Source organism: Micropterus dolomieu, linkage group LG18 (genome assembly GCF_021292245.1).
Source record: "Micropterus dolomieu isolate WLL.071019.BEF.003 ecotype Adirondacks linkage group LG18, ASM2129224v1, whole genome shotgun sequence".
In the NCBI taxonomy this organism is placed as follows: domain Eukaryota; kingdom Metazoa; phylum Chordata; class Actinopteri; order Centrarchiformes; family Centrarchidae; genus Micropterus; species Micropterus dolomieu.
In genome coordinates, this window is record NC_060167.1 from 25,881,986 (window position 1) to 25,909,764 (window position 27,779).

The following is a 27,779-nucleotide window of genomic DNA, read 5'->3' on the forward strand; positions in this document are numbered from 1 at the left end:
ATGCGGACCCCTGTCTACACTGAAAGACCCTACAATGGACAGGTGAGCATCAGAAGTAGACCACAGAGCAATGGAAAATGGTCTGATGAATCATGTTTTCTTTTATCACGTGGATGGCCGGGTGCGTGTGCGTCACTTACCTGGGAAACACATATGCCACCAAGTTGCACTATGGGAAGAAGGTAAGATGGCGGAGGCAGTGTGATACTTTGGGCACAGTTCTACAGGAAACCTTGGCTCCTGCCATTCATGTGGATGTTACATAAACACATACCACCAACCTAAGCATTGTTGCATACCATGTACGCCCTTTCATGGAAATAATATTCCCTGATGGCAGTGGCCTCCTTCAGCAGGATAACACGCCCTGCCACAAAGCAAAAATGGTTCAGGAATGGTTTTAAAGAACACAACAACGAAATCAAGACGTTGACTTGGCCTCCAAATTCCCAAGATCTCAATCTAAAGGAGCATCTGTGGGATGTGCTGGATAAGCAAGTATTATCCATGGAGGACACAACTCAAAACTTACAGGACTTAAAGGATCTGCTGCTAACGTCTTGGTGCCAGATACCACAGCACAACTTCAGAGGTCATGGGGAGTGCATGACTCGATAGTGCTGAAGGCTAGCACCCAACTAACTCTGAAAGAAAGAAACCTTCTACAAGAAATCTGCTCCATTCTGGCTACTCAACGTCTGTACTATAACATAACCAAAAATTTGAACTGGAAAGCCCCCATGGTGCCATTACACACAGCCAAGTGGGGGTTTGTGAAGATGCTGTCTGATGAACGGAGAGAATTGTCACGTGGAATCGAGAATGCCAGCAAATGCCAGAGAGCTCCTGGGAGTCCCACATGAGAGAGAGAGAAACATATCAGTTGGCCAAGCTGCGAAGTGGGACCGAGCGCACCAATAATTCCCTGGGAGCACTGCTGCTATTTCCCCCTGCAGAGCTACTTCTCTCCTGGCCATCTGAACCACCAGGTGTGAAACTTCAACACAGTAATCATGATCATTGTAAAGTATTTCACTTGCGGTTCCCAATAACCTCTCAGCTGCTGAACGCTGCATTAAAGTGATTTCACTGGTCAATACTATAGTTTTGGTCTCCTGTATTAACGCAAATTAATACAGCTTGCCAAGATACTCATTAACTGCATTATCTGGCATGTTCGTCGCTGTGTTCATACTGAATTTATTCATGGTTGCATTCATCCATTCATTAGTGTGTCTGGTGGTTATTATTAGTGTGTGCGTGTGTGTGTAGTTAGTAGTTCAATAAACCTTTCATTTATAAAGAATTGTATTATGTGGATCGTGTGTATGAAGTCACAGTTATTGTAAACGAGTCAAGAACCTCCAGCACTGAGACAAAATATATATAGACATAATTATCTTATTTTTAGGAATTTTTATACAGTGTTTGGTATTAACATACATAGGACTCAATTATAGACAGAAATGTAGTTATATGCTTGAGGTTTTTGCAGCTTAAACTGCCCAACACCTTATAAAATAGTTAAAAGCAACTCCACATCAACCAACTATGACAGAAATGCTGCTTAAACATTATAGATGATGACAATCCTATAATAGAAAACTAGCCAATAAAGAAAACTCTGATTGGGGCAACCCTGTGTAATGAGTAGGGGAGACCAGGTATGATTGTAACACTTTTTCTTCAGCAATTTTTAAGCTTGAGTCTTCAAACTTTTACCTAAGTTGTAACAATTAGATAAAAGAAGCAAAAATGGATACACCACACAATATGCTTCAAAAACAATGTCTGTCTCTCTCTCAGTAACAGACTATGTCTGATAGATCCGTATGTGTGTAAATTAATCTACTGGAACAAACATACTAAAAGATATACTTAAAAAGCACTAATACAATGTACCTGATTAAAGAACATCTTGTCTGTGTAACTTAGCGATATCAATCAGTCAGCCGGTTAATCGGGACAATATCTGGCATTTTGAGATAATTGGCAGCAGCAGATACCTGCATTGAAGAGGCCAATAAACAAAAAATGTCTGAGGATACATCTGCATGAAGCCTTGTCAGTGTGGCTGCTGTGGAATGACGTTAGTGCTCCCCCTTGTGAAATTTGGAAAGGTGGTGAAAAAGTTAGTTGGAAGCCCTAAATTTCCTCAGTCAGCATCAACTTTTCTAAACGTTTCTTCTAAATGACAGCAGATTTTATCTAAAACCATTACTTGCTATCATTATGTAATAATAATAATAATAATAATAATAATAATGCAGTTACTGTACGTCATTCTCTCTAACGGCAAGACACCACAGTCTAGGCTTTTTTGCCAAATTTAGTCATATCACAATGAAATTTTACAAGCTGATAGTATTCATAAATAGAATTTTTTTTAATTATAATTTTTATGTATTTTATTTTTAACATGCAAATATGAATTTTCTCATTAAGGTGCTCTAATTTGCATATCACACACAAGACTCAGATGATTTTTTTTTTGTTTTATAGTGATAATATACCTAATGGCCAGACATTTACAGAACAGTTTATCAAAATACTGTTTTTTCATGGATTTATTTAAAATACACCAGTCATGTGTGTGACTGACCCTTTTTTCCACAATTTTACATAACATAACATACCATGTATCAACATAAAATGAGAATGATAAAAGATATTTTAGAATACCTTTGTAAATGTCTTGCTATAAAAATGTGTAAAAGATGCTCTAACTGCTTTGAAGGGCCAGGAATATGACTTGGCCTACAGGAAACATGACATTTTGAGAAAACAGCTGTTAAAGATTAGCTAAGGCAATAGAAACACACTTAGCATATAAATTAATGTTTGTCACATGAACTTATCTCTTATAGATGTATGATATATGGACTAGCTAACATTGTGTTTGAGAAAACAAATGTTTAAATGATATATGATTCAATATGGAGAGTTTTAAATAGACTGGTCAAACTTTTACTTGGAAAGTGCTAACAAAGATGAAATTTACAGGATCTGAAGCTGAACAGACAAAATATTATGTTTATATTATCATTCAAGATTGTTTTGTACAAATTTAATGAAAGTATGTTCTTAAATCTGAAAATTGACAGATTGAAGCAAAATCATCATTTTGTACTTTGGTCTGTCGCCTTAAACACTGGTCACATTTTCTACAGCATAACCCAATGTTGGTTTCGATTTCTACTGGCTGAGATAACATGTATATTAGATTGTACTCTGCATGGAATAATGGAATAATACATTACCAACAGTGTAACACTTTTTAAAGAAGTGTTCCAACCCACCCACCCCTGTCAGCCATTGTTTATATTAGCATAATAGTTTGATTAACGTAGAAAAAATACAGGTCATAAATTGTATCTGCAGTAGTATAGATACTAAACAAAACATAATATGGGTCAAAAAATGTACTTTTTGACCTCAAAACCATTTTCTCTATTTATTCTGAATCCAGCATTGATACCCACCATGTGGGGTTTAGGGAGGAAGTAGGTAAACATCTTTTATACAGTCTATGGTAAACAATCATTGTTGTGCATTTAGTTGTGCCAATTAGTAAGCATTGACAATATAATGCTTATTTTTGTGTTTACCATGATATGACACATCTCTGTGAAGGGTGCCTTGAGAAGCAGCGCAGATGTGGAACATGACAGATCATTATCATTTCAACTCACGCCCTTCAAATCCACATCAAATCCGTATCTGTATCAAAACCCAACCCTATCTCATATTCCACAACGATCCCTTACCTTCAGCAGCATTATATCACTGTCAAATGTCCAGTATGAGTACTGGTAGTGCCTGATGACTAAGGAGACATTGAACCTCTGTTCAAAGCCCTCCACCTCAAAGATGTTGTGATCACCCAGTACCACTTGGATCATGGCACCCCTAAAAGAGCACATAAGAAGGCAAAGGACCAGATTGTTAAGGTGCTTTGAAGCACAATTGTTCATCAGCTGCAGATCAGGCAATCCAACATTTCTTTCAAAGTCATGTAACAGTAACTCCAGATCATTTTAATACTCTGTCTACTATATAGCTTTGGGCTTTGAATGCAATGTGCAGAATGTGCTAACACGGAAAGTAAATCTGGCCCATGTGCCACAGGTGTAAAACTGCAGTAACTTACGGTCTCCAGCAGTGGGCAGCAGACACCACCCACTGCGGGTGGATGAGGGTGCCTCCGCAGAAGTGTAGGTTCATGAATTGGAGGGAGGCTTGATACCTGATGGAGTAGGGGTATACCTCATCACCCCCGATGATTCTCACCCCGTACACATCTAGCCGGGGAGGGGATTAGACACAAAAGACCGAAATCATTAATGAATTCATGAAACATATGAAATAAGCTCATAGCTTTTAGTTTTTACTTGTTGCATGAAGTCAGCCCTGTGTGACTGAAGGTTTATACGCTAAAAAGACAGTATGCACTGTAAAGGTATTCTCAGATGCCAATGTTACTCACCTGTTACAGCAAGCAAAAGGAGCAGTGAGAGGTGACATGATGGAATCATGTTCATCTTAGTGGCTACCAAAGAAAGAAAGAAAGAAAGAATGAATTGAAGTGGTCAGTATCACAGGCCATAAACAGGTAAATGTTTCCAGTAAAAGTGGAAGGAAAGACTTTGATATCATTGGCTTGTGTCACGCTTTTATTATATTGCACTCTTTATGTACTTTTGTGCACAGGTTAATATGATTGTTTAAATGTATTATCAAATGTAAAAATTCTTAAGTAGTAGTAAAGTATCTTACATATAAGATAATTTAGCATAAATGTAGTAGCTTCTGCACAACTGAGGGTTTTCTTCTTCAGAGGGAAAAATCAGAATTGATAAGCACTGAGACATGAACTACAACTAATGATCTTTGTCCACTGGTTTATACTTTATAATTGCAGTGCATAGTTAAAAATTAAGTATAAACGGGGGAAAGACTTCCTATTCATTGTATTGCATTGCTTCTTCACTCCAAAATAAAAAAGTAATTTCAATTCAAGTGTTTTTGTTTCATTCAAACTTTAAATCCCCCAAATCACTGATTAAACTCCAGTTGATACTCTTCCCTTAATCCACAACTAATTAACAGCTTTTGACAATCAAACTAAATTCCATTTGCTACAAAGCTGTCTCACCTTATCAAGAGTCAAGTGAGAAAAAATCCAAGTCCAGCGTCCACACACTGGCACACACACACCCTCACACACTCCTCTCATACCGGGACATGCAGTAAATCCTGAGAACTCCCAGGCCTCTTTTATACTGTAACCATGCCTGTCACTCTCATTGTTCCCTGCCATTGTCCGCCATATATCTAAGTGTCTCTCACACACAGAAGACTGTGACCCAGTACATGAAAAAACAAAAACAAACAAAAAAAACCTGCAGTCTTCTTTTTCATTGCGCCTCTCTTTCTTAGGCTCTTTTTCACAGATTCAGCCTATTGTCTAATAGTGAAGACAAAGTGAAGCTTTATGGAGATGAAACCCAACAAGCCAGAGACACAATAGAATATACTTGCCAGACATGCTGTTGTTGTATCCAGGTATTGTTTTCACCTTGTGAGTCTGCCTGTCTGTATGTGTGTATCATAATGGCAAAATGTGGTCCTGAAGACACCTACTGTAGTGGGAACTATACCTCAGAAGCAGTTCTGAGTATTCACCAGGTGTTTGTATGTCTGTTTGTCTGTAGACAGATTTTGTCCATGTGATGTTTAATGTTGTACATTCCTTTTTTCAAACCAGGGAATATTCAGAAAAACACATGTCCCAACTAACATAGGTTAAAAGCTTAACCTGCGAGGACGGTTAGGCATGTTGAATAAATCTAGCACTGTTTCGCCAGACTGACTTCTTTCATGGCACGTGTTCCATTGCACCATGCACACCGATTTGGCATAGCAGGCAGCTGGTGTGATCCCATGGTCTCTAGTCTAGGTGTTTTCCCAGGTGTTTTTTTTTTACTAATCTGAGTCCTAAACACAGTGGTGTTTGGTTAGTAACTCATAGCTTTCATGCAGTCTACACTCCCCAAGGTGTCATTCCAACTGTTAGGGTGAAAGGAGATAGCGTGCTCCGCTTTCCCTTTGTGCAAAGCTGAGATGACAAAAAGGATGCCTTTGTGTGTTTGTGTGTGTGCGTGTGAGAGAGAGAGATTGTGAGGTGGATGTCTTGCACAGAACTTTGCAGTGGTAAGTCTGAGAGGAGCAGGTGTCACTTAAATGTAGTCAGCACACAGAGACTTGTATATTGACTTGAATATGTCTCTATTTGGCCACTGATTTAATCTTTAAATTCACACTGTGTTGAGTATCGTTGACACAGCCACACTAACTTATAGCTGCCTGTTAATAAAACACATTCACACATCGCAAAATCTTAATATTGTGAAGGTTTGAGCTCAACCAATTGAAAATGTTAATGTAATACAATTGGGGTGAATAGAATGTAATAATTTGTGGTGCTTAAAGTAAATTTTATGTAAAAACAACCAGACAGGAATGTTTTTGTCTAATCCAGCAAATTTAATCCCTGGCAAATAAAGGTTGCCTACTTCATGCTAAAATCATATAAATCCAATAATTATTATTATTTCTGTAAAGCAATGGATTTTTGATTTTTAACATTTCCCACAATGGCTGGATACATTCTGAGATGTTACAGATATAGATAGCTCTGTGTAAACGGCAATTCTCTGATGGTTGACCAATTAATGTAATCTCAGGTATATCATTGTCATATCACCCAGCCCTAGCTCACAGGATCAAAAAGTACATTTAATAGAATAATTAGACATTTTAGGAAATATGCTTATTCACTTTCTTGCCAAGAGTTACTGTAGATGAGAAGATTGATACCACTCTCATGTTTATCCCTTAAGTTAATGCTTATCTTAGCATAGCATAAAGCCTGGAAGCAGGCCTAAGCAAGCCTTCAGCTATCAAGCTCCTCTCCTGTGGAATCAGGTCCCAGTTTGGGTTCAGGAGGCAGACACCATCTCCACCTTTGAGAGCAGGCGTAAGACTTTCCTCTTTGATAAAGCTTATGGGCTGGCTCAGGTGAGTCCTGAACCATCACTTAGTTACACTGCTATAGGCATAGACTGCTGTGAAACTTCCCATGAAGCACTGAGCTTCTCTCCTTCTATCCCTCTCCATCTGTATGCATTCTTATCCCTTTAATGCATGTTACTAACTCGACTTCTTCCCTCTCCCATAGTTTTGTGCCTTCTGGTCTCTCCTCTTTCCTTCTGTCGTTTTCTACAGGTATTTCTGCCTCTGGAGCTGTAGAGTCTGGATCTGTGGTTACAAGCGACTTGCTGCCCCTACAATTATTATTAGTATTCACATTATTATTATTATTGATGTTTATATTATTACCACTGCCATTACTATTATTTTGCATCTCTATGTGGGACTTGCATTGTGCTGCTGTGTTTTTTCTTTCTTCCATTTTCTTGTTTGTTTAATCTGTACACTGTAAACATGACTTTGTGGCCTAATGGGAAGTTACTTGTTTTAACTATTTCTAGTCCTGGAGCAGCAACTTCCTGGAGTCACTGGCTAACGGACAGATACGACATCGGTATGGATCTTCCCAACAAACTCTCGTCAAGAAAGCGAACGTGTATTTCCCAATGTATTAAACTACTGCTTATAGTAGTAAAGTTAGTAAGTTAGTAAAGTTTATTTACATAGCCTCCCTCTAGAGGCTATGTAAATAAACATAGCTCATCCCTCCCTCTACGTAGTTCAGACATCACAAAGAGACATAAAAGAGAGACACGCCTCCGTAGCTCACCTGGTAGAACATATACCATGTATCAATGATGAGTCCTTACCATAGTGGCCCGGGGTTGACTGGACCCCGGGTCCCTTTGCTGCAATTAATCCCCTCTTTCTCCCCAGCCCTTCATGGCTCACTCTCTTGTCTCTTTCAACTAAATTCCAAACTTTTCTTTATCCTATCTTTTTACCCTATCTTTAAAATAACACAAGCACAAAATCACATCTCATCAGATGCTAGCAACATTTCTTCTTTCCAGAAACATTCCCCAGTACTCTGGATAATGTACAGACCCTGCTGTCAACAGTTTTCATCCCGATATACAGTAGCAGTTTTAAAAGTTATGTTTCATTGCTATGTACAGCTGACCCCTTAACAATGGTTTCCTATTGCGAAGACCAACTTTAGGTTAAATATTTCCAATATTTCCAAAATATCTGCATGAGTTATGTTTGTCTGTTTTTGTGATTGTCTGTGAAGTCAGGCGAGTGTTTGGTCCAGGAAACACCTGACAGTGGGAGGCCACACAAAGCCGTCTCTCCCATTCTGCTGTGTGATGCATCAATTATTCAGCTCACTCTAAATGTGGGACAAGAGGAGGTCAGGCGAGATTCTTCTCCCATGCTGTGGATGATGCTGACTTGGCAGAAGGCTGACGATGATGATTATGATAATAAAGATGACGATGACGATGATCAGGCTGATGATTATGAGTTATTATCATTGCAGACACAGATTCAATAATGAGTCATGATTCACACTCATACAGAGGAACAATTGTGCGTCTCGGCTGCGTATAATACTTCTGTGTTGTCTTGACTTGAATCTCCCCACAGCTACAAAACAAAGCCATGCGAACACACACGAACACACACACTCACACACACACACACACACACACATACACACAGACACAGTAGGCTACTGAAACATTTCAGCACGGATAAGCCTGGGTGGTGACACAGACAGAGCGTGCTGATACAGTATAGATGAACCTGCTCGGCTCCGTACCCAGTGTTGCCATGGCAACAATGTAAGGCCTTTCGACAAGTCAGGAGGGTCAGGAGAAAGAGTTTTGATAGTGCTGGGGTGGCAGGGGGCGCTGGGTAGTTTTTGAAGGTGAACTTGGTAGCTCTCATTCTTCTTTTTCCTTTTCAATCAATGCTGCAGTGTTGGACCTTGGTGCTGCATGTGGAAGGATGAAATTAAAAACTTTTTTTTCCAGAGGAAACTCGAGGATAAAGGTTGAAGTGACTTACTCCTACTGTTTCCAGAGAGGAGTGGATGACCAGGCTGGGCTGGCAGATAGGAGCAGAGGACACTGGCAGTCTGGCTGCAGTAGTTCAGCTGCTGGTATGGTGTAGGATAACGGCCTGAAACCTTCACAGCTATGATGAGTCTGCTCATGTGTTTAGGTTGTGTGCTACTGGACCTCATGACTGTCCACAGTGAGTACACGTTTTTTTCAGTTTTGTGAACAAAATATGTGATGATTTGTTCTGTTGGAATCTGTTATATATCTGTTGGCATACATTTATAAGAGGTGTCCAACTTAAAAGTTTTAAACCTTTTTTTAAATGAACACTTTTATATTAGTTTTCTTGCTAACAGATGAGAAGATTAATCCCACTCTCATGTCTCTGCGGTAAATATGAAGCTAAAGCCAGCAGCCGGTTAGCTTAGCTTAACACAAAGACTGAAAATAGGGGGAAACCGCTAACCTGGCTCTGTCCAAAGCAGTTTACCAGCACTTCTAAATCACACTGACAAGTTATATCACGTTTGTTTCATCCATACAAGTGAAAAAATGACTACTCTGCTTTTACAGAGGATTATTTGCCAGACTTTTGGCTGAGAGCGGTAACGTCCTGAACTCTACGTTGGCAACTGGTTATGCACATAACCCCCTGTAAAATGGTAAATTATCATTTTTGTATGGATTCAACAAATGCAAAAGCAAATACGCATATTTCCCAAAACTATTTCTTTAAATTTATTTCCTGTACTTTATAGGGTCAGCAGTTTAATTTGTGATTAACAGTGTTCATCAAAAATCCAAATGTATTTCCATCCACTGTTACAGTAAGGAATTGTAGATGTTTCCAGGGAATAGTCTTTACTGTTCCATCATGTCTCCTACTGTACCTGAAGGCAATGTACAGTAGTTTAGCTGTTGCATGTAGCAGGCAGGGAGAGCCCCTACTCTAATGTTTCAGAATGAAGTGGTACCCTAGAAGGTTAACTTATATTGGGTTACTTTCATTCGGAAATGGCTTCCCAGATGACAGAAAACCACAATTGTAAGGCTGGGCTTGAATGGGGGAGTAGGAGGGCCTCACTCTTTATGTTTCTCTTTTGTTACCTCAAGGCTCTCTATGTTTTATAGGGTGGACATTTTAAGCATGACTGAAATCCATACCTGAGTAGCTGTTACTACACATGCAAGATGTTTTAGGTATTTAGCAATTTAGAAGAAAGCATGAAGGAACCATTTCAGTTTTTGATATGAACATGACATACAGTATTTTGGCCCGTTTCCACATAAGAAAGGGGGAGTATGTTGTTGTGAAAGTGGTTTTAATGTCCACTCTTCATTAGCTTTGTGAGCACTGACTTAGTCAGTCACTAGTCAGTCAGATCTGAAGAAGCTTTTTGGATGAGAGTTGAATGCGTCTGCAAGAAGTTTTGTCACACATTAAACAACTCTAAATCCACCTGCCATAGCTCCTTTTCAAGCCCTATCCTGTACATGTTTTTGTTTCCTTACAGGCCGTGTGCTCATGCAGGGCCGCATAGTCGGTGGTCACATCGCTGCACCAAACTCCATCAAATACATTGTGTCACTGCAGAGCACCAGGGGCCAACACTTCTGTGGTGGCTCATTGGTTCACAGGTACTGGGTGCTGACCGCAGCACACTGTAACATTGGGTAAGAATGTTCAATAGTTGTCATCAGTAAGAAGGTTACATGCTTCTTCTTCTGTTTTAGTATAGCCATGCTAAAGATGGCATTGTAGGTGAGTTCACCTCTTTGGTCCAGACTGAAATATTGCAGCAACTATAGGGCCTTTATATTCCAAAGATGACGAATCCTAACTTTGCATTTAAGTTATCATCAGGTAAAAATGTTTATTTGTCCAATATTTGGTTCACTGAATACTTGCATAACTACTGACAATCCCATCAGTGCAAATGTTAGCATGGTAAGCTAAGGGGCAGGTTATGGTGAAAAGTAACTAGTTCATAGGGTGTGTTGTTCGACGATGTCTAAAAGTGAAAGTGTTTATAGCTGTTCCAAATGGCCTGGTAGGACAGATGAAAATGGAGTAGGGGTGAGAAGCAGTAACTGGTTAAATGTGGGGATCATGGGGCACATTTTCAGTCATATTCTTCTGGAAGACATTCATCGTGTTGCTCCCATCAAAAGTGACAGCTGTGTAAATAATTAAACTAGAGAAGTTCAAAACCTGCTTACTTTCTCACTTTCAATCATGGCTTGAAGTAGGTGTGAATGTTGGATTGTCACTTTCAGAAAGTTACAGAAATCGACCCGTACACCCCACCCTTAAGATGATTAAAATGGTAAACATAATACCTGCTAAACTCATGTGAGCATTATTGTACAGACATTAGCATTTAACTCACTAGCAGCGCTGGAGAGTCCAAAACTAGTTGGTTAAAGGATGGTTCATCAAGCAAGAATCAGTCAGTCATCTGCCTCCTGAATATATTATTTTTAAATACAACTTCCCTCATAAATCTAACATGTCACCTGACAGTGGTCAGTGTTTGAACTTAAGGTAAAAATCAATCTGTTTCTCAAACACTTGCACAGGCAGTGACATTGTTCTGGCATTCTCTCAGTTGACTCTGTAGAAGTCACTGTGTAGAAGCTACCTTGGCAGGATTTTATATTGTGAGCAGATGGTTCCAACAGATGCCTAAAGGAAACATCTTTTCTGCTACCGGTAGGTAACGTCAAGACGATGCCGCTTGATCATGACGCAAAATAAACCTGTATACAGGCCGCTGGAAGACAAACAGCACACAGATGCGGTCGAGTCAGCTGACCTTGGCACATCATCGCTCTGTGTGTGTGGGTGGGTGTGTGTGTGAAGCGCGATCTTGTCCAGGAAATGGGCCGTATTTCTGTTATACCGTCTTGCCCTGCCTGCACACAGTAAGCCATTGTTCCCTGTCAGACAAACGTTTCTGGCTTCATGGCAGCCCGTGTGCTCACTGTGACTTTGAATCCTTGTCATGATTTGCAGTGTATATCATTTCTCATCACTCCCACCTTCCCTGCGAATTGACATACTATTCAATTCAACTAAGACACTAAAAACATTTTCACGGATATAAATCAACAGGCGAATAAATCATGATAATGATGGCTCCAATTTATGATGTTAAAAACTGGCCTGTGCTTATTTTGTCTCCTCTTTGTCTCTTTAGAAGTGGTCGGTAATGATGAAATCTTGGGGCCATGATCTATTCAGTGCTATATTTGTTGATACATGTGATGTAAAATGGAAACGCCCTGTTTTTCAGGGCAGAGCACATGATGATAGTGGCGGGCGACTACATCGTAAATACCTTTGAGGGCATTGAGCAGTATGCTAAACCCCACAGGCTGGTCACACATCCCCTCTACAACAGCAGCACCAACAATGCTGACATCATGCTCATTAAGGTACTGCAGATTTTGAGCGCAACATTTAAAATGTGTTGATTAATGCACGTAGTAAAAATTTTGCAAGAGCTACATTTTTTTTATTTGTGCTTTTTTAAAATGTGTCCCCTTTTTATGATCTCCTGAACTATCAACGCAAGACGCAATCATTTATTTTCTCAGATCTTATCACTAATAAATAATAATAATAAATGCAAAGTATATAACACTTTCTGATTGTATGGTAAACTAGGATGTTGTCCACACTTTAATTTAAGAGCAAGTCATTGATAATTATACAGATACTATATTCTATAATAAATATGTGGATGGTATTCAGAGGAACATTACTTCTGTACTCGGTGGTGGGACGATAATCTATGCAATTACCTAAATCTATTAATTAAAATGGGGTTGATGAGACCAGAGTTTGCAGCCTGTATAACCTAAACAACAATACAAAAATAGAATAAAGGCTCCATAGAGACGACAGGGACTGCAGGGTTGGATGATAATTTTCTGTTGCTTTGTCACTGCAAACCCTTTTCTCATTGATCCATTGTTAATCTAAAAATGCTGATTAATGAAACGTTAGTAATTATCAAGATAATATTGTATATTTTGATAATGTTTCTCACATCTCATCTTCTTCACTTTCTGGTTTTCTGTTCAGTTGCGAGCCCCAATGGTGCTGAACAAATATGTGTCGCTGGCGCCTCTGCCCAGGCAGGGGACAGGGGTGGTCGAAGGCTTGGTGTGTCAGGTGTCTGGGTGGGGCTACAACAGTCTGGGTGAAGGCCAGGCCGCCTTCACCCTGAGGACAGCCACAGTGCCCATTGTTTCAACTGCACGGTGCAACAGCAGCGAGTCCTTCAATGGAAACATCACAGCAAACATGATCTGTGCTGGCTACAGGACTGGAGGAAAAGATGCATGCAAGGTAAAGGGGACAAATGCTTTTATAACTTCTTTCACTAATGACATGCAATTATTTTAAACAGTTTCAGCTGTGCGGCAAGTGGGTATTGCACTTTAATAGCTGTACAATCTGCCCCATTGTGACAAACGTGATCATATGAGCTTTGAAATTAAATCTCTTTTGAAATAATACACTCTCCAAGGTACCGGCCTTGGTTCCCAGTGTATATCAAATAGCACATGGTCCTCCTCTTTTCATCAGCTCTTTACTTTAGAACCAAACAATAACAGTCATCCCCTTGACAGCATGAGGATACAGTTCATCATGTCTGTCTTGGTTCAGCTACAAGCTTTTATTAAGCAGACGTGGCAGTCCACCCTCAGGTACTGTATTAGTTATGAGAGTTACAGAGGAGATAGCAAAGCAACCCTGACACAGCATCAGGGCTGAAAACCTCACTGTAATTTTGAAGTACAGTCATTTATAGCCACAGACAACACCATGCCTGGTTATTTTGTATCAAGAAAGAGTTTTTGCCCCAACCTTTGAGAAGAAAATCACATGAAATTCAATGTGTGATATACCAGTAGGCTATATTTTGCCTTGGGTAAAGCGCTGAATAACTAATTAAAATGTGCTATATTTAACCCTGCAGTAGGCAACTTTGTGTGTTGGTATTTCCAAGTGGCAGCAAGAGATTATGAGTTGGTTAATCCAACCAGCAGACAGTTTTGTCTCTCACATCTCTGTTGGTTTCCCTGTAGTGACTTTATCACATTTCTATCAAAAACATATTAAAATTGTGATAAACTCACATGCAGGCACATTTCCAGATATTCCACAAGATACACATAAGGTCGCACATGTAAAATAAACATGTGAATAATCCACATATAAGCCAATGAGGTTTATTAGATGTGAAACAGCATTTCACGTTTATTTATGAAATTCGTATATATGCTTATGTGGTTTTTGGATTTTTCACATGCGACAAAAAGTCACATGAAGAAGAAAACATGTATTTCAGATGTTTTTGTGAGGAAGTGTCTGACTTTATAGAGTCTAATTTGGAATTAGGGAGTTATTCTCTGTTACAGCTACATCTTCTTATTTAAGTTAAAATTGACTGATTTTACTTTTAAATGTCCAAAATAAAGAAGAGCCCAAGCTTAGTTGGGCCATCTGAGGCACAGGAGTATTAAATGCTTCTTGAAACCGTTGGTTCGATCGGACATTAAAAGTTAACTGAGAAACTCATCTGTTATTTTCATGAGGTACGTGGTGACATGACTGATCAGTGTGGCCTTGTCCTTGCAGGGAGACTCTGGGGGGCCTTTGGTGTGTGGGGGGCGTGTCTATGGTGTGGTCTCCTGGGGCAACGGCTGCGGTGATGCTAAGTTTCCAGGAGTTTACACAGCTGTGTCCAAATTCCGCCGATGGATTGACCAAACCATCTACCGGTCATACCTACGCTGTACCAAATACTGATGAAGATAATGATTAACCTAAGATGATGAACATAGCCATTCATGTCATAAAAACAGTCTTACCACTGAAAAATGTTTGTGCTGGCATGGACCAAAGGTGGTTCTGTGGAAAATGTGAACAGCTTCCTCTGAACCAGTGCTCTGATTATTCCAATAATGTTTTCAATACCAATATAATGGTGATGCATCTCGTATTCTCAAATGATCCATCTGTGAACATAGGTCTCTACCACCTACAGCCATTGTTGGATGTGTATGTAATTTCACTGATGTGAAGTTGATATCTTGTAAAAAAAAAAAAAAAAAAAAAAAAAAGAAAAATAATAATACAGAGTTGAGTGATCAATGTCTACAGTCCTTTTTTTTTTAACTCTGAGTGTAATTTTTGCACACATATGTTCAGTTAAACAATTATTTTGGGGGGAATTTGTGCATCAGGGCAAGTTACTTACATGAACACAAATGTCTGCCAAAGTTAGAACACTTTACAATACGGTATACAAAACTGTGAGTAGTTACTAAAGAACAAGTAAGGAATGAATCAGGGACAACCTGATAATTGTTAATAAGTAGTTAGAATAACTCCCAGTGGAAGACTATATAGCAGATAATGATTACTAGAGAACTGACTGGGAGATACTATAATAATGAAGCATCAGATGACTACTTCATAAAAATCTGTGAATCGACATACTGACCTCTTCCTTCATGGGTCTGAGTATCTCTGGACCAGCTGCCGAGCAGCACAAAACACAGTTTTGTTTTAAAAAAAATATAAAGTTTGCATGTCTGATGCTCGGATGATGGCAAGTTTGTTAAGACTCACTAATGAATTTAAAAAATCAATACAGAAACCAATTCAGATGATATAATCACATGCTGGGAAACAATATTTGTGGAAATGAAAGAGTTGCTCTTGAGATGTTCTGATTTGAAAGGTGAGACCCTGACAAAATCATGCATTCTGTAAGTCCATGGAGAGTAGGTGTGTCATGACTACACCTCCTCTATGAATAGTTGACGGCATATCAAAGCTCTACTGCAGGCTCGGATATCACCTTTAATGACAATGTCCCTGTAATGACAGTTGGTTCCTCTGAGAAAGGGTAATATGTCAAGATTTAATACCTGTCCAATCTTCCACGTCCTTTACTGTATATCTGTTTTGTAAGTTCCCTTTGTGCAGCTGTTCTAGACAGATTTATGTATGCAGTGCAGACAGTGGGTAGTAAACCCAAGGAGATTTTAACCTAAAGACAGTCCCAGGGGACTGGACCGGTTTTCAGTCTTGTAACTTTACACCTAGTGTGATGACAAAAAAACACCAAAATGCTCTCAAACTGGATCCTATTACATTTGAGAACATCATCAATATGTCTTTTATGAATCAGTATCTTATCAATGAAAATGTGTCTAGGGAGGTAATATTAGGAGTACTGGAATATATATCATCTGTTTGTCTTTTGTACTTTTTGTGTGTGTGTTGTTTTATTTGGGAAGCCTAAAAATCCAACTGTGTTTCTTAACATCTCAATATGATGTTTCACGAAGTTATCTGGATAATTTATCCAGTAAAACCTGGAATATCACCAAATCTGGAACATGGATTCGCCCCCCCCCTCCCCCCTTTTCATTTTCTTTTTTTTTTTTTTTTTTTACTCTTTTGTGTTTTAGACAGCAAATGTCCAGATAGTTTTATACAACTGCTTCCTGGAGCTGGTCCCTGATCATCTTCAACCTCCGTACAACCCCTTCATGTTGATATTATAGTTCTCTACAAAAGTGTGGTTAAAGCACAGGCCCTCAGTATTGCGCCAAGGGGGCCAAACGCCGCGTCAGCCTATGGACAAGCTGTCATCCTCTGATGAGGGCTGTTTTGGTGGACACTCTTCCTACGACCAAATAAATCGCTTTATGTGTAATTTTGTAAAAACAGGTTGGGAGATTTTACATTTCTGTCTGGTCGCGTAGCCTGGCTTGGCGCGTAAACGACATTTTCCCAAAGTAGGCTACTGTAGGCCTATTTGGTTCACATTTAAGTGCCGTCTTTGAATATAAAATCGCCATTTGTTAGATTGCATCTACATCCCGGTGAGTGGAACATTGGCACACTACGAGTTCAACTGGAAGCTTCTCTGGGCTGCACCAGAAAAGCCCCGTACAGCTCCCTCGCCAGGTCTCCCCGGGATCCGTGTTTTGCATCGCTCCTCAATTTGCATTTCTTCCTCAGATTTTCCGTACGACGGGTTCAGCCGCTCGAAACCAGCGGACGCTCCGCGGCTCTGTTGTATGTGCGCCTCCATTTCCAAAGCAATACGCACGGAGAAGAGACCTCTGGAAATTTTGAATAATGTTGCCGAAGCTCCACGACCGGGGAAACTGAGGACATTTTGATTCACTGTTATTTCTGTTGCGCACCTACGGAGACAGACACGTGTCTTCGGGGTAAACAGAAAGGGCTAGATCGTGTCAGCAGATAGCATTGTTTTTTACCCCCTTTTGTTTGTTATAGACAGCTGAGTGCAAGCTTGGCGACGAGCTATACATTTCAGTTTGTGCGCCTTGGTGATAAAGACGCATTTGGAGATGTCGGAAGTGCTACCTTTCAACGAAGAAAAAATGAGTCATTATGGAAATGAGGGCGACGAGGGACACCTTTCCTTCACCTGTCGTCTTCAAGACACCAACAACTTCTTCAGTGGCTCACAGAATAAACGTCCGCCGAAACTCGGACAAATAGGCAGGAGCAAACGGGGTAATTATATAATTAAGGCGTTTTCGTTTGCATGGTGATGTGTTGAATGCGCACATAGATTACTGGTGGACCATAATTAAGGATGTCTGTGTGAGCGAGATAGGAAACACCTTTGCCTTGACTTTATTAGAGTGTAAGATCAGAGACATTATCTAGCCCTTTGTTTGCATGCATGTGGTATGTATGGGCTTTTGAATATTGCATTCGCATTGCAACACAAGTTGGATGCGCAGTGCTGTTAAATGCCTTCTGAATGCTGCTCAACAGAGTTGTGCTGAATGTCCTCTCCCCAATGAATGATTGAGATTTATATACTGTATAATAATGATTTTGTTTGTGTTTTTGCTTTCCTGATGAAAGCCATGAGATGGTCCTTGAGGCACATACATGCACAGACAGACACACAGTTGCACATAAAGTAGTGCACAGACACAACATGGACAAACAGGCAGCTGTGTAAGAATTGCCTCTGTAGGTGCACCGCAAGAAGAAAGGCAGACATTCAGACATCCACATTTACAGATGTGCATCACACACACACAGACACACTCTGTCACGCTCATGGTTATATTTCTCTTTTTGCACACTCTCCCATGCATTCACACATCACTTCTGCTCATAGAAGGCAGTGCTAATGGTTCTGGGCTTTAATGCCCCCCTGTCAGTTGTGGTGAATTTTCAAGACGCCACACCGAGATGAGCCCCCCTCATTAACTCTCTCTCCCCTGTCATCCACAGTTGTGATTGAGGATGAGAATGGCGACGACGAAGCGCTGAAAAATGGAACAGAGAAGACCCCGGCAGAGGCTTAGAGCACTCGGCTCACCACCCCCCAAAAGACACTCTTGAAATTTTTTATGGCGATATTTACCAGTTTTAATCCAAAGACACTGTATATAAGCACTTTCTCTCATGTGGCAGCAAGCAACACTTCCACGCCCTCCTCTCCCAGTCAGTCATGGCCATCTGGGTGACACACACTGGCAGGGGCGGGAGATGGCAGCGAAGGAGACCCCCAGGTGGACCACCCCCCCCCCACCCCCCCGAAACACACACACACACAAACACACCCTCAACAACAGGGTTTCGCCATAAATCCAAAAGCAGGAGAAGACAACAAGAGGGGGGGAACAAGGTGGAGGAAGGAGGCGACGCTGTCGAAATGCAGAAATCAGGGACAGGATACAGAAATAAATCTGATATAAAAACTAAAGCACACACTTCTCCTATATCTTATCAATCAAAACTATGGTACCATTCTTTCTGCTCTTCATTTTGATCGAGGGCAAATGAAGAACAGAGTTTGTAAATATGGAAAGGGTAGCCCATATTTTCTTGCACAAAGTGGGAAGCGGTAAACTGGTTTGTTCTGTGTGTTGAAGACTTTATTTATTGATCCTTTGGAATATGTCTTTTGCAGTGACTGCAGGGAGTGTTTTTTTGTATGTCGAGGAAACTTTGAGTGAACGAGAGTGACATTTTTTTCACTTAACAAATTCTCGATGTTGCCTGAGTGTTTTTTGTTACCATACTTTGCAGCTAACGAGTCATTTATATACAGTGTACCTCCCACCTGTTTGTAAGCTTCCCAGGCTTTCACCTGGATTGGTTAATACTGTAACTTGACTGTACACACCCTATGATAAACTATTTATATTGCATTGTGCATTATCGTGTGTGCCAAATCTCATGAGGGATATAGTGTACTGGACAACTTGTTCTTTTTTGTGCTTTATACATTTTACTCATACAATTCAGTTGTTTTGTTGGGTTGCCATTTTTTAGGGCTCTTTCTTAAAACACTGAAATACCAACTCATGCATGGCAAATATGAAATCATGCATGCACGGCAGAAGTTCTGAAACTCTTATGTATTCTTGAAGCACCTCGTATACAGCTTTGAATGACAAACCTCGAGAAACAGTCTTAATTCTGCGTTGTACTGTACGATTCACACTGATTTGTACAGTGGCCTAATATCTTGTAATAAAGATTATGACAAAGTACTATTTACTGTTTAGTGTTGATTGTGGTTTACAATAAGGAATTATGTACTTGATGTTGCTTTTTTGTTTCTAAACTGTTAAAACTGTAGCATAAACACAAAAATATAGATTTGTATGAGAAAGATAAAGACAACAGCAAATAGCTTGGCTGACTTTTGGAAATGTTCCTTGTACAGTTTCCCCTGTTGTTATTGGATTGCTTATCTAGCTGCCAAGGAAGGTCAAGTCAGCATTTTCCACTGTGAGAAAGTAGCATCCCATTCCTTGGAAAAATCAGACATGGAAGGAAACAGAAATGGGAAGAAAGATGAGCAAACAATCAACTCAAGAATTTGAAATCAGCACTGTCCTGATTTGTTTAGTGGAGAGTTGAGACACTCTGCTCGGACAAATGCGCAACAGACTTCATAAAGTGCTACAGTATTGCAAGTTATTCTATGGGGGAAAATGTACACCACTGCTTCCCAATGCAATAAATGTCTGTTTGCATCTAAAATCTCAGCTCCTTTCTTTAATCAACTCCTCCCTTTAACTCCACTGCCAGAGATGTAAATGGTGCAGGGGCCACCGAGGCATGAGGAACACTGATGAGACGTGACATTTCCAACTCTGCTGTGGTGACTAAATGATTCATGTTGTGTGACAAGCCTCTGTCAGTGTACAGCATCTTAAACCCGCACCGCCAGGATGTGTGTTGAGAACACATATAGTACATGCAGCAAACACGCACCCAGGCACACACATGTCCGTTTTAGCTCCAACTGCAGGAAAGGCTAACATATTGCTAGGCTCTCTCCCTGCACAGTCTTGACAGACATGAAAGGGGCTGCCTGGGCTGGGTACCATGGTAACAGATGCACCTTACACTCGATGGGTGCCGCGGTGGGTTTTCGGTGCAGAATAGTCTTCCCTGAGCCTCGGCACGATACCATCGCTATCTTTAATGGAATGTTGTCCATTCTCTTATCTCTGCCGTCTTCTCTCAAGACCCCTTATTCACTCAGTGGCGTGACCGCATTATCCTGCCAAAATAGTCCTTTCTTCCAAGACGGCAGTCAACCACGATGACGGCGCCCACTGCAGTAACAGCCTATCCCCCCTCACACAGAACGAGAGGATGTTACATTAAGGGAGTAATGGTGATTTTCTGTGTGGTGGATCCTATCATCCAAAACAGTGAAAGCGTGATGTGATCGGACCAAGTGTGGCTCTAATCAGGCTTAACACAAGGTCAGATACTTTTTCCACATAGGCAAACCTGTATAACTTATTCAGTAACATTCTGCAGAAGATCAAGGGTTGGACACAATCTTAGAAACATACAGTCCTGCAGAAATGATCAGTTTCAAGTGCACATGTACCATCATTTGCCTCTCAGTCTATTCGAAGGCGCACTTTTCGTTGTTCATTTAGTTTAGTTGTATTTGGTGTCATGTAGGCCTACTCATGATTTTGGAAACTTTTCTCCTCACTACATTACATAATTGTGCAACCATAGTAAATCAAAACCACTATGTGACTCATAGTAAATTGAATACCAATTATCAGCATGCTTCACCTTTAGCAGAGGTTTGAAAGGAAGAGTGGATTTTCAGAGTCACCACTCTGAATTGCTGAATTGCAGGTGCATCAGTCACAAACACCGGCAAATTACACTGCGTCTCAGTAATTGGGGGTGGGGGACAAAGTGCCAAACGCAGAAAAACTGCACTAGAGGAACAGGTGTTGTACATGCCATTGCTGACAACTCAAACTGCAGCATCAAAGGGACTGCAAAGTTAACACTTCTAACCCTACAGTGGAACTGTACAATATCTGTCTACTTTATCAACTGGTTGATATCAAGCTGACATTTGTTGAGGTTAAAAACCTAGTATCAGGCTGTGCCTTCCACCTAAGTTGATTATGCAATTTGAAGACCAACAGCAAGACTTTATGACAGTGATGATGATCCTTGCAAATGCTGTTTCCTAGGCTGAAAAAACAATATACTTTTTGTAGTTCTTTGTTTAAAATGCAAGAGTTTAGAGGTTTATTAAATGTCATGACAAATAAAATCCAAACCAAAAAAAAAGTGAAGTCTGTTGGGACATTCTTGTTATGTTAATCACATCTCCTGGGGAGGAACTAAGGACCAACACATTCTGGTGTCATGGTTACACTATGCATCAAATGTTATCTAAAAGACTAACTACAATGCTGTTAAAATTCCTGCCACCACCCAATAGGATCACGATAGAAGAGGCCACAATCCTTAATCCAAAGTTCATCACAAGTTATCCAAAAGTGCAGCTCTTCACATCTGCCTGAGCCACACTCTGCTTCATGACACCCATTCAAATATCTCTTGCTCATTTGTTCCTCACACATATTTCGATGAGTGTCAAAGTGCTGAGTGGACTTGACAAAGACCTACTTTCTCACTGTCCATCTCCCTCTCTATTGACTGCCTCATCATGCATTTTATCACTTTGATAATCCAGAAAGATGTATTTCTCAGTTGATTTAGATAACATAACACATATCCAGCTGACACACGTAACACATACTCAAAGATAAACATACCAACGTCTCAAATGCAGGTGATGCGTTTATCACACAAACCCTCATAGCTACATACTACATACTACGTCCTAATGCTTTTATTATCACAGAGATGGAGCAGATGCTGCTCAGCTCAGGCTGGACAGCTAAATTCAAATTCAAGCTCAGATTGGGCTGAGTGACCATCGCTGCTAGAAGAGGCTTGAAGTACACTTAACAACAGTGAATAGATCCTCCATTACTGTCATCTGTGGAATGGGATGCTCTTTATTAACGTGGTCATTCGCTATTTGGAAAATATTGTGGCACACAGGGGTGCTGATGGCGCGCAATGGATCAGACACATGCCTTTGGTGTGAGAGACCCGGGTTCAATCCCCCACTGTGACCCATCCACCATTGTGTCCCTGAGCAAGACACTTAACCCCTAGTTGCTCCAGAGGTGTGCGACCTCTGACATGTATAGCAATTGTAAGTCGCTTTGGATAAAAGTGTCAGATAAATGTAAACAGGTTTTTTAGTGAGGACTGATGAGAGGCTAATCGCTGGTGCTGTGAAAGGAGGCAGACAGAAGTCAGAATCTAGATGGTTGTTAGGTTACATAAGCTCTGGCAGACAGGTGTAGAAGAAGAAAGAGAAAGGAGGAGGAAAGGGGACATGAAGGGGTGAAAGAGACAGAGCTGTTCAATGGAGAAAGAAAGGGGTGAGAGCAGTCGTATGTCAATGACACAAGGAGGGAAACCACACCCTGCAAGCTCCCTCATTAGCTGCACACACAAGCCAACACACAATGTGCACACACTCCGGCCTGACTGACTCATTCAGTTTTCCCCGAGAAAACCCGGAGCTTGCGTCTTCTCTGGACTCCTGTATCTGACCTTTGTGTCGTTGCAGGGAAATTCCCGCAGTGACCTCACATGCTGAGCCGCTCACTGGGAAAATCACCTCCCTCTGTTTCTTGGCGGAAATCATTGGGCTTTACATGATGCAGTAATATAATGTGTGTGGCATGCAAATGGCTGAGTCATTTGCATTTCATTCCACTGCATGTGTGCATTTGTGCATGTGCAGATGTTGGTCTATTTATTCACATTTTTGCTATTTGTGAGTGTGTTATTATTGTGTGCCATTCCTATATGTGTGTGCGCGCGCGTGTGTGTGTGTGTGTGTGTGTGTGTGTGCAAGCTCAATTGGCATTGGGATCAGGTATTTTCAAGCTGATTGAAACTGCTGGGAATTCACAAGGACAACCACTGACAAGAGGGAAAAAGGAAATGCAGTCCTGGTTGGAAAAATAAATGAATATCCCTTTAGACACCACACCAGAATATACTGTCTGCTTTTTTTGGGCAGAGCTGAAACAGAGCGTTTGACCAAAAAACAACCCCGCCTATGATATGATCGTGAAACCCATTTTGTTTGCAGCTAAATCGTGATTGCAGATGACGTCAATCTTTTAGGCAAGTTCCCTCTCAGATATCAGTCCAGCTTTTACTCTCCAGACAAACCTGAATCCCACCCAAATTCTGGCTCTGCGGACATTGTTCCCATGTATTCTTCTTGTCTGAAAGTCCGGGTTTAACAGATGGGACTCTCAGGGCATAGGGATAAAAATGGACAAACAGCAAACAAAGACAGGGACCACTCCACATTAACATTAAACACTCTCTCTCTCACTCTTTTCCAAGGAAAGTAAAGAGAGCTGGAGGGGGGAGGAAGGGCGGCAGGCAGGCAGGCAGGCAGATCGGAAGAGAGTGGGAGAGCAGCACGAGAGGGAGATGAGGAGATAAGAGAGATGGAGAGCCAGGAGAGAAGGAGGGAAAGAGAGGGATAAACAAAAGTGAGAGTGGAGGAAGAGAGAGGAAAAGAGGCTCACTATGATGAAATGAATGCCAGGGAGAAACAGTTCAGACCCACCAGATGGTTACTATAGCAACCACATCCCCAGTCTCTCTCTCTCTCTCTCTCTCTTTCTCTCTCTCTCTCTCTCTCTCTCTCTCTTTCTCTCTCTCTCTCTGCCTAGTTGCTTTGTTGCTGCCTTAAGTCTGTGGAGGGAAACTAACAGCTGAGAGAGACCGCTTTTTACATTTTGGTGCAGTGGCATCGTAACGCCTCATAACAAACTTTGCATACTCGTGTAACCGCTTGTATTTAGATTCAGCATGATGTTATTTATTGCCTCCTGGTTGCGGCTTTGACAGTTGATTTCTTTCACAAACATCATGCCAACTGATGCAGTCGTTTCCTTGTCGTTTTCCTCCCATGGAACAATCCCCTACAAAAGCTTATGTTTAAGCGCGTGCATTACAGCGCAGTGCACCAGCGCGGGGTCATGAACAGTTCAAGGAAAAGGCACCAGCAGGCGTCTCATGTGACCTTAATAAATGCCATGTTTAACGTTTGACCCTGCTTTACTCACAGACACACAGGCATCCACTGTATGTACAAATGTGTAGGGTGTTTGCAATACAGTGTGCATTGCTGTAAACACTGCAGTCAGATTGAGATGCTATAAGTGTTCTCCTCAAGCTCAGCAGCAGTGCACTAGAGTTTCATACACAGAATGGGCATCGGATGTCTCCATCGAGATCGTATTTGCCCCTGCAACAAGCGAAAAAACCCCCATTAAACAGACACACTCACACACACACACAAGCATAATGCACGCTCACAAATGCAGCCTGGCACCATGCATGCACGCCCTGCACACACTCACACAAACATTTCACAGACAGCAGCCAGGAAATATCCAAACTGGGATATACAACAAAGGGAAGAGCTTGTGGGCCCCCCAGCTAATCTCATGCATGGAGATCATTTTCAAAACAGAACAAAATGGTGGGCCATCTCTCGGTGGCAGAGTGGGTCTCCGTAGGGCCCCCGGGGCGGGCACGCATGTAACTGTGTACGCGTGCCTCCTGAATAAAAGATGCTGACCTAGATGGAAATCTGCCATTGGTCACTTAATTTGTCCTACATGCGTGATTGGCTCATGCCCAAACACACAACATAGCTGTCCAATCGAGCGAGAGTGGAGGTGGTCCTGTATGTGTGCAAAACATTGTGAAATGTCGCAAACTTTCCTCTACAGATTTGCACAGAAATATTGTCTTTAAGATCGAAAATGAAAAAAGCAATAACTTGGGAGAGAGACTTAAGAATGTATATATTGTATGTGTTGTTAAGGTATCCCACTTGCATGAATTTAGCAGCTGAACGGTTTGTCCTTGTTCTTCATATCAGCGTCTTTGCAGTGTATATGTTGTTCTCTCCCAGCCCCCCTTTAAAAAAAGCGTAATTTTTCACCTCTGGGGCTTTATCCTGCATACATCTTCAAAGAGAGACTAACAAAAGAAAACATGAGAAGCATTTTTAGCTGCTCCATAATCAAGTAACATTACACAGCTCACTGATGCAGATTGGATTCATGCAATGTGCCAGGGCCGGACCACGTGGGACTAAACATAGTACATATGTCTGCAGGTCTGTGAGCATGAATGAGCCCAACTGAAAGGGTGTTTTGTATCAACATTGTACTGAGCCCTTCTACATTATTGAAATGCAATTTAACTGCCCGCCATTAATAAATTATTAAGGAATTGAAAATTGTTGAGCCGGGGTTTGACAGCCTCGAAGCTCTTTGGCCCTGGTAGATGAATGAACGCGGCCGCAATGATTGTCAGTGACTGTTTGAACTCCAAACTGCATGAGTGAATGAAGTCTGCTTAATCTTTTTCAAGGACTCAGGGCTATTTAGCCCCCACCTCATGTTATGTAATAATCCAGCTGTTTGTTGAGTGAATTGGTTGGGTTTAGTGAGAGCTGGGTCTACCTCGGAGAAAGGAGGGAGGCTGGATCCAGATGCTCGTGGTTGCCTGTCCAATCTTGGGACCGAAACTGTGTGTGTTCAGTCTCGGAGGCTTAGCCTTTGTGAGTCCCAACACACATGTTACCTTGGTAAATACAACAACACAAACTGATCTTTGGTATCATTCAGTGAAATGTTAAGAGGAACTCTCTGGTGACATTATTCAAATGGACTAACATGATGCAATACCTAGCCCTTACATTCGACAGTCACCAACAGGTGAGCCCAAACCTGCAGAGCAGTTATAAATCCACTGGGAAATAAATCAAAACGTATGACAATACTCTCCCAGCTAGTGTTGCAAATAAACTACCCTTTAATCGTTGAAAAGAAAAATGTTAGCCCTTCAGCTGGACATGTGTGAATGGACAGAATTGTGACTATACATATTAGGACTATGGGGCAATAAAACAATAATGATAATTATCGCAATATAATTTTCCTCAATAAAAATGTAACAAATTATTGTCAATATATCGTCAATAAATGTTTGATTTAATTAATGTGACTTACAAACAAGTTAGCTCTTAAATTTTCTATTAAGATATTTCTTTTGTTGGATTTTACTTAATTTTGTTCATACGTATTTGTTGAAAAAAGATTTTATCCCAATAGTTTTGAATGTTCTACCTCAGATTTGTTAAGTCATCCACTGTTTGGCATCATGTGTTTGTTCTGACCATAAAGAAACGTACATGAAAAAAACACACACAAAATTAACCATCTGGTTTCTTCAACTTTCACTCAGGAGCAAAAATCAGCCTTTAAACTTGAAAGAAATAATGATTTTTCATTTATCGTGATAATTGTCGATAACGAATGAAATTAATTTTTTTTATCGTGATAACGTTTTTGTCCTTATTGCCCAGCCATAATACATATGATGTAAGCAGATGTTGGTCTGATTCGATTTGACGGCTGAGCAATCTTTTTAAACTTTACATGTCCTAGTGACAAGTGAAACCATAACCAGGGAGTATTTCTTCCAAAATGTCTTATATTATTATTATACATTTTTGTATTTTTAGGAGACTGGACAGATTTCCAGAAGACAGAATTTTAGTCTTCCATTAAAACCAAATTCTGAATAAGAATGATCCAAAACAAAGTCAATTTAGTCCATAACAAAGAGGCTTAAACTATGTCCAGAAAACTGCCTGATCGTCATATAAAACATGTAATAAACACAAAAGTACTGTTTACAAAGACTATAATTAAATATGTATAAAATATAATTAATGTGTTATAGGTAATAAAAGTAATATTGGTGATCAGAAATAACATTATCTGTTAAACCAGGTTGATTTAATCAAAATGTTAAAATTTAAACCTATGCATCAACATCCATGTTCTAAGGCTAACATTACTGATCTGAGAAGCTTTTGCTTTATTAAACACACAGTCGGGTCTGTAATATAAAGGCTGGAGCTCTGACTCTGACAACAGCAAGCTGTTCCATCCACATTGAAATTCCTTGGTGATGTCCACTCTGCACCATCAGCCTCTCTGGCTAAGCCTCAGGAATACCAACCAGCTGTCAGCCCCTTACTCTCTCGCTCTTTCTCTCTCCTTCTTGCCATCTCTCATGCTCTCTCTCTCTCCATGTATGCGCTCTCTTGTTGACAGAAAACAAGTGCTGCATCACCATTTTAATTCTGGCGTGGGTGTGCAGGTTTGTTTTGTTTTTTTGTTGTTTAAAATCTTGCTAGAGATGCATGGAGC

The 27,779-nt window shown here is 40.6% G+C and overlaps 3 protein-coding genes across 3 annotated transcripts in view; 2 read left to right on the plus strand and 1 right to left on the minus strand.

Moving 5' to 3' along the window:
• LOC123987221 (trypsin-like) overlaps positions 1-27,779 on the minus strand; it is a 42,348-nt gene that overhangs the window by 3,526 nt on the left and 11,043 nt on the right. The window contains exons 2-4 of the mRNA XM_046075915.1: positions 4,487-4,549; positions 4,151-4,301; positions 3,768-3,909 (exon numbers count right to left, since the gene is read on the minus strand). Of these exons, the coding sequence (XP_045931871.1) occupies positions 3,768-3,909; positions 4,151-4,301; positions 4,487-4,541 (348 nt within the window). The 5' untranslated portion in view covers positions 4,542-4,549. The remainder of the gene's footprint in view (positions 1-3,767; positions 3,910-4,150; positions 4,302-4,486; positions 4,550-27,779) is intronic.
• Positions 9,084-15,167, plus strand: LOC123987220 (trypsin-like). The gene is made up of 5 exons (XM_046075914.1): positions 9,084-9,255; positions 10,577-10,736; positions 12,359-12,500; positions 13,153-13,419; positions 14,716-15,167. The coding sequence occupies exons 1-5, from the start codon at positions 9,198-9,200 to the stop codon at positions 14,884-14,886; spliced, it is 798 nt and encodes a 265-aa protein (XP_045931870.1). The 5' UTR covers positions 9,084-9,197; the 3' UTR covers positions 14,887-15,167.
• camk2n1 (calcium/calmodulin dependent protein kinase II inhibitor 1) lies at positions 16,918-20,142 on the plus strand. Its single transcript, XM_046075920.1, has 2 exons — positions 16,918-17,640; positions 18,379-20,142. Exons 1-2 carry the CDS (start codon positions 17,472-17,474, stop codon positions 18,450-18,452), a joined length of 243 nt encoding a protein of 80 aa, XP_045931876.1. The 5' UTR covers positions 16,918-17,471; the 3' UTR covers positions 18,453-20,142.

Bases quoted from the DNA above. Each gene is read 5' to 3' on its own strand.
- camk2n1 (XM_046075920.1), top strand. From the start codon at position 17,472: ATGTCGGAAGTGCTACCTTTCAACGAAGAAAAAATGAGTCATTATGGA. The intron at 17,641-18,378 runs GTAATTATATAA...TGTCATCCACAG, and splicing joins AATAGGCAGGAGCAAACGGG to TTGTGATTGAGGATGAGAAT.
- LOC123987220 (XM_046075914.1), top strand. From the start codon at position 9,198: ATGATGAGTCTGCTCATGTGTTTAGGTTGTGTGCTACTGGACCTCATG. The intron at 9,256-10,576 runs GTGAGTACACGT...GTTTCCTTACAG, and splicing joins GGACCTCATGACTGTCCACA to GCCGTGTGCTCATGCAGGGC. The intron at 12,501-13,152 runs GTACTGCAGATT...TTTTCTGTTCAG, and splicing joins CTGACATCATGCTCATTAAG to TTGCGAGCCCCAATGGTGCT.